At 42.7% G+C, this 10,424-nt stretch overlaps 1 protein-coding gene across 1 annotated transcript; it reads left to right on the top strand.

Moving 5' to 3' along the window:
* The first annotated feature begins 255 nt into the window (after window positions 1-255).
* LOC136573300 (progonadoliberin-2) lies at window positions 256-5,041 on the top strand. The gene is made up of 3 exons (XM_066574601.1): window positions 256-393; window positions 4,018-4,101; window positions 4,985-5,041. Exons 1-3 carry the CDS (start codon window positions 256-258, stop codon window positions 5,018-5,020), a joined length of 258 nt encoding a protein of 85 aa, XP_066430698.1. The 3' UTR covers window positions 5,021-5,041.
* Window positions 5,042-10,424: the final 5,383 nt, after the last annotated feature.

The following is a 10,424-nucleotide window of genomic DNA, read 5'->3' as shown; positions in this document are numbered from 1 at the left end:
ACAGACAGAGAAACTGAGTAGAAAATGAATCCATAACCCCAAGTATATATGAGTTGGTCAGAACTAAAATCACATGATCAGAAAGTTTAAGACTGAAAGGAATAACTAACCAAGGTAACACTAGCTCATTTATATATACTGGAGGGAGAGCTACATAATGACTGGGGGAAAAAATGGCTTTTTAAGATAACATTTTAGATTGATCACTTTTTTCTTTTCAGACCCGTTTCTGTGAACTCTACCCTAAACAGATCCATGGCCTGCCAAAGCCATCTGATACTTCTTCTCCTCGTTCTGATAGCAGTCAGTACACAGCTATCACATGGACAGCACTGGTCTCATGGTTGGTACCCAGGAGGCAAGAGAGAACTGGATATGCCTTCTTCCCCAGAGGTATGTCGTCAATATATCATATGTCAACCATTAACTTTTCAAAAATTGTATGCAGCAAATTTCATTTGCCGTTGAAGTCAACTAGTATTATCTCTATCTAGTATTACCTCTAGCTAGTAACTGTAATATCATCTCTGCCTAGTATTACCTATGCATTAAAGTGTATTATGTCATCCCTATATGGGGAATGCTTTATGTTTATATAAATTAATTTCAGATATTTTTGTGTATTTTAAAGAGCTCTCCGGTATTTAAAGGGGTTGTGCCAACATGGCATTCCCTGTTCATATGCCCGAGAAAGATGGACAGATGAATATCATAGGGCAGGGTCCCCGGCCGGTACCCCTTCTATAAGCCTGAACAGAGTAGCTCCTGTCCTGGTGGACCTATATAAAATAAACTTACTTCACTAAGGACATAATGTAATTAGCCACTTTCCCCCTTCCTGGGAATTATTAATGGAAGATAAGCTCCATACAAGGTGGTTTGCAAACCTAAAGAATGTTTGCTTTATCAAGCAAGGTGAAGGTAACAGAAGTAAATGGAAGGTTTTTACTGTTGCAATCAAAATAATTCAAACCCTGATTGCAAATTGAGTTTTATTGCCAAATTTACAAACTTCTTAGCTGTTTGCAAAAAACAAACAAAAGCAACTTAAATAGCTGAACACAACTAATATAACAAGTAGTTTCTCCAAATCCATCACAAAATGGCACTTTTAATGATTACTGCAGGCTCAGAATTATTCAACCCCTTACTAGTATCCCTCATAAGAGCATACATTTGTAAATCAGGGTTTGTCTTAAACACACCCGATACAACTAATCAATCACTTGATTGTTGCATCAAGTGTGCTTGACATAAAACACATCAAATACCTGGACTGGCTAGGGCTTTGTTAGCTGTGACACTTCACTGCATGTTTGAAATGTGGCTCAGTCAAGACAGTGGTCCGAAGAGTTAAGAGGAGAGATCATTGCCTTGTACAAAGAAGGAAAGGGATACAAAAATATAGCAAAGGCAGTTCCTAGAGATACATCTGGAAGCAGTTCCTACGTTCTATCTTATATTTGTTGTGTTGAGTGTTGTCCTAAGTTATATGTCATACTAAGTGGTTCTTGTTTGATAGTTTTTTTTTGCAAACAGCAAAACTTGACAAATGAACCTAATTTGCAGTTGGGGTTAATTAATTCTAATTGCAAGTGTATGCGTATCATGTTATTCCAGTGGTCGCGCTCACATGTGAGCTAGAGGCTTGAAGTTCGGGGAGCATGCATCCTGGTAACCAGTACTTCCAAGTAGTACAACTGCTAGAATAACATGGTGCACAAAGAAACCCACAATTTACTTTTGTCCTCCTCACCCTGCTTGATAAAGGAGGCACTCCTTAGACCTCCAAAATGCGTTCCATGTAGCTTAGCCTCACTTAATAAACGTATTTATTGAAATAGTGTCCAACATTCAGTGGACTATTTGTAATATCTTGAGGGATTCTTGGATCCCACACCAGAACCTCTGAGTATTTGATGAGCATCCGAGGAAGGGGATAAGTGGATAATCCCATTACCCCCTCAGTGGACTATGAGCTGACAGTGCATCTCTGAGCCAAAGTTTGAAAAGGAGGTAGTGATTCAGATACAGAGCGGAATCATAGAAACAGTTCTGCTCCACTGTATGCTTCTAGCAGGAAGTGACTGTGACCGTCAGCTTTAGTAACTCCCTCCCCCTATGCCAGCTACTGGCCAATTCTAGGATGCGCATCTTGTACCGGCACAACTCGTCTCACCGGAGGACACAGCCTAATAATCATCTTTGTGGTATATGATAAGCTGTGCTGCCTTTCTTCAAGGGCGGCAGATGCTACAAGGCACATTTGGTCGATGAAGCCTGTCCATTCTCCATAGCAGGATTTAGTAAACAGCAGGTGTCAGAAACAGGATGATGTTCATCTATCCGGGGAGAAACCGTGTCCGATGGGCACAGACCCAACCCAACAGGACAAGCACAAATGAATAGCAAAGGTTTCCTGCAGTTTTTTAAAGCAAGAGTGTATACCTGTTCTGAATAACAGAATGAATGGGTCACCCACAGTCAACGCAAGGTCTGCCAGCACATATTAATAAAGTTTTCATTGTTTGCATCTACTATGTGTCTTTTCACTTTTCATACATCCCACAATTCTGTTTGCTTTGCCAGCAGCTGCCTGGCGCTGGTTGCTCAAGCTTTTTTGCTGTATAGGTATAAGGGGAATCATAATTGTAAGGCATAATGTGCTTTGAGTTGAGTTAATCTTTAATGATCTAGGACTATTGTTGAGCAAACATAAAGGGGTTGTCCCGCACCGAAACGGGTTTTTTTTTTTCAATAGCCCCCCCGTTCGGCGCGAGATAAACCCGATGCAGGCATAACAAAAACAAACCGTCCAGTACTTACCCGAATCCTCGCGCTCCGGCGACTTCTGACTTACCTTGTGAAGATGGCCGCCGGGATCTTCACCCTCGGTGGACCGCAGGTCTTCTGTGCGGTCCATTGCCGATTCCAGCCTCCTGATTGGCTGGAATCGGCACACGTGACGGGGCGGAGCTACGAGGAGCCGCTCTCCGGCACGAGCGGCCCCATTCAGAAGGGAGAAGACCGGACTGCGCAAGCGCGTCTAATCGGGCGATTAGACGCTGAAGATTAGACGGCACCATGGAGACGAGGACGCTAGCAACGGAACAGGTAAGTGAATAACTTCTGTATGGCTCATAATTAATGCACGATGTATAATACAAAGTGCATTAATATGGCCATACAGAAGTGTATACCCCAACTTTGTTTCGCGGGACAACCCCTTTAAACAGTAGAACCCTATTTGGGGTTGAACTTTCCTAAAAAATTGTATTGGGAAAACCCTTTTAACTTTGCCTTATAAACAGCTCAAAAATACTCAGATACCCTCCTAGGTGATCTAAGAGTGTTATGCAGGGCCTTTATGGATATAAGACAGCATTATACATCGGTTTTAGAGGTATTAGTGGGGTTCTGGTTTGGTTCAAACTTATTCGAACTGAAGCAAACTTTTTGCAGAAATTCAGCAAACCGTCAAAATCAAACTTTTCAAAAGTTTGCTTATCATTACCTACATTTACATAACATTGTAGAGACCCTACAGATTATGAAACGCTTGCTCCATAGGCAGCAATAGGATAGGGTGTGGTACTCCATAACATGCTGACTCCCTTGCACCAGTTGCTGGGGAGACAGTGTTGCAAATACAAGAAAGTAAGTCCTGCAATGGGGTTGCTATCCAGTACAGAACCAGCTTCCTGCATACATTTTTTCATAGGGAGCACCATCTGCCCTGTAATACTCCCTATGCCAACTGACACTCTCCACTAGGAAAAAAAGAGTCCCGTCCCCCCCTCAAAATCTGCTTTCTTCCAGAAATAGCACCTCTCTTGTTCATAGGCTGTATCGGGTATTGCAGCATTCAAATGAAGTGGAGTGAGCTGCAATACCAGACTCAGCCTACACACAAGAGTGGCACTGTTTCTTATACAACCCCTTTAAGTTACTGTTTTATTATTAGCATACATGTATGTGGGTTTTCACTGTATGACCTGATCTCGATTTTGGCTGCAGGTCTCAGAAGAAATTAAGCTTTGTGAAGGGGAGGAATGCGCTTTTCTCAGGAACTCCAGGAACAACATGTTAAAGAACATATTGGTAAGAATGTGAATGTGATGCCCACTTGTATTGGATCAAAATCTTTCATCCTGTTGCACACAAGACACATTATCAATAAGATCAATGGTTCGATCCAACCTATACGAAATACCCCAGAGACAGGCAATTACTGTACTTTCAAAGACAGCTCTAAATGGGGTTGTCTTGGGCTTACCAGAGGATCCAACAGTCATTATTCTTGGAGGAGGGACTGGTTTCTATTTTTTAATGTTTGTATTTTTATCTTTTTTTTACTTTTTTTTATTATTTTGCACATTTCACTTTTTTTAGTTACTTTTTTTTATTATGGTGCCACAGGTTACCAGGGAGCACATTGTCTATGTGTTCCCTGCTGTCCCCACATACAGATCATAGTGAGTAGAGGGAATCCCCTCCAACCCCCCCGGTCTTCACAGCAGGGACTGATCCTCCATGCACAAACATGTTGATAGCAGGCTTCCAGCATTTTCTGCAATCTGAAGTACTGCAGTATATGGTATATGCGATGAAATGATCGCAAGTTCAAATCCTTTTAGTGGACTAAAAAAAAAGAAAAATACATGAGAAAAAGTTTTTTCATTGTTGTAAAAGTTTTTTTTTATTGTATCATGGAGAATAAGGCATGCAATATCCACTGTGCCCACTGATCAGATAGCACATAGATGGGTGTCTGTGTGTTGTCTGATGTGAGTTGTGCCCAAAATTCTCGGATGCAACTTACATACAGCCGTGTGAATTTGTAGTTATAGGAAGAAAGCATAAAAGGAAGTTTAGAGAATGGTGAGTCCCAAAGGCAAACAACACTTACACTTAAACCCTACTTAAAGCATGACTATTATCAAAGCGCTATATAGTGACCCTCCGCCATCTTATTTTCTTGCAGGCTGATTTACTGGTGAGGCAGCTGCAGAAGAAGTGACGTTGTAACCGATGATGCTGCGCACTTCACCCAGGACTCCTGTGTTGTTTTGAAGCCATGCCTTGTTTAACATCCCCCTAGACCGGTCGATGCCTGGGTATCATTCACCCATCCTGGGCATTATTTCTGTATGGGTTTACGAGACATTCCTTACTCGCCATATTCTAGGATCCAGTATTTGTAACCAGGGAGAAGTTTTCCTTTTAGGCTTACTGTACCATGACTACTAGCATCAGATGTCCTGTGTTTCTCATACGTCGCCTTCTTCATATGTAGTATTTTGTATTTTACTGAGATTTTCGTAAATAATTTTATTGTATTTAGCTAGATGACGCTAGGGGGTTAAAAGTTGGACATCTTGAAATAAAATCCACGGGTCACAAAACCATTGTGTTCATTTTGAATACAATTCAGTATTTGCATACCATGGGGGAGGGGCACAATTGCAAGGAAAAGTAAGTGAATCTTTGAATCTAATAACCTGTATATCCCCTTTAACAGCAATCACCTCTACCAAATATTTCCTCTAGTTGCAAATAGGATTTGCACAACGTTGAGAAGAGATTTTGAACCATTCCTTCCAGCAAATGTTTTTCAGTTCATCAATATTTCTGGGATGCCTTGTGTGCACGGACCTGTTCAAGTCATGCCACAGCATTTCTATATAGTTAAAGGGATTGTCCAAGTGGTAGAATGTCTGCACATCCAGCTTCCCATATACTCACCTCTCCCTGCTCCTGGTGTGTCCCGCATTGGTGTCCGGTCCTCCATGGCTGTTGTTGTTTGTAGGCTGCAGTCCCGTCCGGTTTATGGGACGTCACATATGTTTGATTTGTTACGTTAAAGCATGGGGAGCTGGTTGTACAGATATTCTACAACTATGAAAGCCCCTTCAAGGTCAGGACTCTGACTTGTCTATTCTGAAACACAAATCTTTTTCTTCTACCACTCTTTAGTAGATTTTCTTGTGTGCTTTGGGTAATTGTCTTGTTGAACTACCCAACGTCTCTTCAACTTGAGGTCAAAGACAGCTACCTTGCTATTCTCCGAGTAAGGAATCTCTAAAGTTCTGATCCCCCTTAGAATTAACTGTTCCATCAATGATCACAAGATGTCTAGGCTCTGAGGCAGCAAAGCAGCCCCAAACCCTGATGTTCTCTTTATTACACTTCGTGGTTTGATAAGGTTTTGGTGTTGGTGTGTGGCATTCTTTTTTACTTTCAAACATAGTGTGGTGCATTTGTGTTGAAAAGCTCCACTTCGCAATGCTTTTGTAGTCTTCTCTATCCTCATGTATCTCTATAACACATCTTCTGAGGTCTTCTGAAAGTTGTTTGCATCAACGTCTTGTTGACACTAACCAATCTTTACTGAGAGGAACAGATCGGTCAGAAACCAGGCTTTGTGTGCCTTTATTTTATGGGCTAACCACCTGAGAAACTTGTACTTCCAATCTCATCTCCTTAACTGAAATGCTTAATTGTAAAAAGAAGAAAATTGTGGACCATGGGCGCAACCTTTGTAATGTAAAGCATGTAAAGGCAAGGGATTAACCCGATTTCTTCTTTATTAATTATCTGACAGCAGCACAAATAATGCATTTCGGGAAAGTAGATCCTTCTTCAGAAATGTCTGGAAAGCGTACACAGATGTTACTGGATATGCTTGTACTGTACTCCCAGGAAAGAAGAAATTCCGGGTTCTTCTCTTGGATCTTCCTAACTGAAACACTTTTTGCCATTTAGCTCTTAGAACTTAACACAAAGGTTCACTTACTTTTTCTCCCAGCACTGTGGCTGATTACTCAGTGTGCTCAATAAAAGACATGAACGATACAACTGTGTGTTATTAGTAACATTATGTTTGTCTATAATTGTGACTTACACAACAATCGGACCACATGAAATGCAGGTAATGCCAAAAGGGTTCACTTACTTTTTCTTGCAACTGTGTATTATTGGATGAGGGCTGAGAAGAGCACAACACAGATGTGGAAACATGTTCTATCCGATAAATATATGGACATCTCCTGCCCAACACTAGGGGGAGCTATGGAGCTTGCTGCATACAGTTGTATTCTTGAGCTCAATTTATTATTCAGTGGTGGGCACCCATTACATTATGGGGGCCTCGGGTACTGCTCTTAATTGTACATTCTACCCAGAAACATCTCCATGCACTAGTAAAAGTGATGTAGCTACTATACATGCCCCCAGGAAATGGTGCCGCCACATATCCCCAAGAAACACTACATCTCCTTGCCCACAAGGTATGACCTAGCTACAAAAGAAGATGCAGTTGCGGTGTCTCCCAACACACCACACAGATACAGATTCAAGCCCCCCAAAAAACGCACAGCTACATGCACACACAAAATTAGCAAAACCGCATGCCCCACAACAATCAGTAGAGGGTAGCATGCCCCCCAGAAACTGCCAAGCTACATATCCCCTAAGAAACATGACAGCTATGATTCTATGGGCCCCCTGCTTCCAAAAAAATTGCAAAAACATGAGCCTCTTATGAAACAGTATCGCTTCATGCCCACAAGGTATGGCACAGCTGCATGCCCTCAAAGAATGATGCAACCAAATGCCCTCAAGTAACAACAGTCATGTACCAATCCCGTCCCCCCCTAAAAAAAAAAAGAATACAGCAGCATGCCCCCTAAGAAGGAGTTAATTCACATGCCCCCATCCCTACATTGATGTATAGTACCCACTACGCTCTCCTTCTGCCAGATCCTCTGTGTGACACTGCCACCTGCAGTCTGCATTAATTATGTCTCAAGTAAAATTCTTGGCGTTTGCTGAGTTGAGTAGACAGGTCACTAGTTGCCCTCTACTAATATAGCTAGTATGCAGTAAGCTTATAGGCTCCCCCTAGTGGTGGCTGCAGTTAGCAAGACTTTTATCATTTTGAGTTAAAGTGTTTGCTTACTGCTTATTATTACTATTGGTTGGGACCACAAATGGGGGCAGTATTACTACTGTGGCCACTACTACTGTTAAGGTCACTGAGGGGGCACTATTACTATTGGAGCCATGGAGAGGGGACACTATTAATATTGGGGACACTACTATATGTTGCGGCCACAGACAGGGCACTATTACTAGTTTGGGCCACAGAGGTGAACACTATTACCAGTTGGGGCTCACTGTAAGGGGCACTACGGTTGGGACAAATTCTACCATGCGATAGCACAGAGCAGGAAATTACCTTATCTTAACCCATTAAAAGCTATTGTTCTCTTAACACAAAAAAACATTGTAAAGTAATGCAAAGTGTAAATAAACCACCCTGTAAAGATTCAGGCTAAAGAATAACCCATCTGCATTACTAGTTGGAGCTGCTAAAGGGGCACTATTACTAGTTAGGGTCATTGAGAGGGGCACTATTAGTAGTCGGGGCTACAGAGGGGGACACTATTATGAGTTGGAAGCACTATTAGTTGGGGGCCTTATCACTTTGTGGGGCCACTAATAATAGGGGGAGATTACTAAGAGGTTCACTGGGAGTAGAGGCAGGATAGAGAGGTACAAGTCCTGGCTGCAAGCAGTCTTCATGGTGTTAACGGGTAGTTTCCCAATATGGGAGTTGTTTACAGCTGACACCACATTCATTACAGGGCCATCTCCAGCGGGTATATGATACAGGCTGACTATGGCCTCTTGAACTAAGACTGGGACCTTAGTACATGAGGCCTTAGAGTGTGGGCACCACAATATAAGAAGGATACCAGCGAGGTGACAGTTTATCCATATGTTTCCAGGTGGAATAATGCAGCAATATCCTGATTAGTCATGCCTCTAAACCATGCCCATTTTACCTTGGCCGGTATTTTTTGCCAACAAAGGTGGTAACCCTACATTCAGGGCCAGCGCGTACCACAGCTATCACTTTCAGTTTTTTGCTGTCACACAAGTGCAAATGGGAATCAGTTTGGGTGATATCACGTTGACAATGAACTATGTTACACATTAAGGTAATCGTAGTTGAGGTTTGTGATGCCAAATTGTAGTACGCCAGAGTGAAGGGCAGCTTGGTACTCCCACCCGGTTAGATTACAAATAAAGTAATGGTGGTTGTTGTGGTTCTTGTTCGTGACGCCAGTTTCCTGCAGCATCCAGACACCCTGGTTGATATCGTGTTGGATGACTGAGGTGTTCAGCATAGGACCAGGAAGATAGTTGCTGCAATGAATAGCAAACCAGCAATGAACTAGTCCAATCACTGAGAGGAAACTCCTTTTAGGAGAAAAATATATCAGCAGTAAACTAAGCTTGTAAGCCCTAATAGTGATGGAGTGCAACAGTAAACCGATAGCGCCTCTGGCCTTGATGGTAGGTCGGAGGCTGTAATGTCAGATTGGAATTGCCCAAGCATTATAGCAGTCTAAGCCCGTCCACAAGATGGAGGTATAGTCAAAGGACCAATCGGACGTCTGCTGGAGTAGGCATCAATACAGGGCCGCGCCTACCATAGCGCCGAACCCTGAAGTCACCCCGCTCTCAGCACCATAACCACTCCTAATTAAAAGTCCATAGAATAATTAGAAAGCCCCCTCAGATACCAGGAAGCGATCGTTGTTTATCCCACACGATCATCCATAGAATAGCAGGACAAGCGCTTATGTACCGTATGCATATGATCTGCTAATGATGTCGACTCTTTTCTTCTTATGTTCCCCACATGACCCATGATGTGTCGGCGGAACTCTTGGATAGTCTTGCCCACGTAATTTCTTGGGCAGGGGCATGTGGCCATATAGACAATATTTTTGGTGTGGCAATTGATGAATTCACGATTCTGAAAAATCTGTTGAGTAGAGGCGCTGGTAGAAGAGCTACTCCTGTGTATGAAGATGCAAGCAACACATTAAGCGCATGGAAAGATGCTGGGCGGTCTACAAATTGGTAACCATGAGTCAGAACAAGAGATGGGATGTAGATGGCTCCTGACAAGATGATCCCTAAGATTCCACCCCCTTCTAAATGTAATAGAAGGTTCATCTGGGATGAATTCCTTTAGGTCAGCATCGTTCTTTAAAATATCCCAGAAACACATTACCACAAATCACATCTCCAATGTATATCTCTGTACGAGCCCGGGGAGCTCTTTGGTATATAGCGATTATCGCTCAAAAGATGGTTTTTCAACTAAATTTAAGTCGTTAACGCTCCAGGGCGAACATTTACATCCTGGGGGTTAGGTGTTTCTACAGAGGGGGAACGGGAGTCGATCCCGCGCCATACTATGCAGGTGCTGGCTTCTTCTTAGAGATAACATCTGCCCGCAACAGCTCTGATCAGCATGCCGCAATGAAATTACGGGGTGCCGTTCAGTTGCCATGGCAGCTGGGGGCCTTCTGAAAGCCCCTAGGGTTACCATTGCAGATTACCTA

The sequence above is a fragment of the Eleutherodactylus coqui genome, chromosome 7 (genome assembly GCF_035609145.1).
Source record: "Eleutherodactylus coqui strain aEleCoq1 chromosome 7, aEleCoq1.hap1, whole genome shotgun sequence".
NCBI lineage: Eukaryota > Metazoa > Chordata > Amphibia > Anura > Eleutherodactylidae > Eleutherodactylus > Eleutherodactylus coqui.
The sequence above is the reverse complement of the archived record's forward strand: the minus strand, read 5'-3'. Positions and strand labels throughout refer to the sequence as shown.

Excerpts from the sequence above, each read along its gene's own strand:
- LOC136573300 (XM_066574601.1), top strand. The coding sequence starts at position 256 with ATGGCCTGCCAAAGCCATCTGATACTTCTTCTCCTCGTTCTGATAGCA. Across the intron at positions 394-4,017 it reads ATATGCCTTCTTCCCCAGAG|GTCTCAGAAGAAATTAAGCT; the intron begins GTATGTCGTCAA and ends TTTTGGCTGCAG. Across the intron at positions 4,102-4,984 it reads ACATGTTAAAGAACATATTG|GCTGATTTACTGGTGAGGCA; the intron begins GTAAGAATGTGA and ends ATTTTCTTGCAG.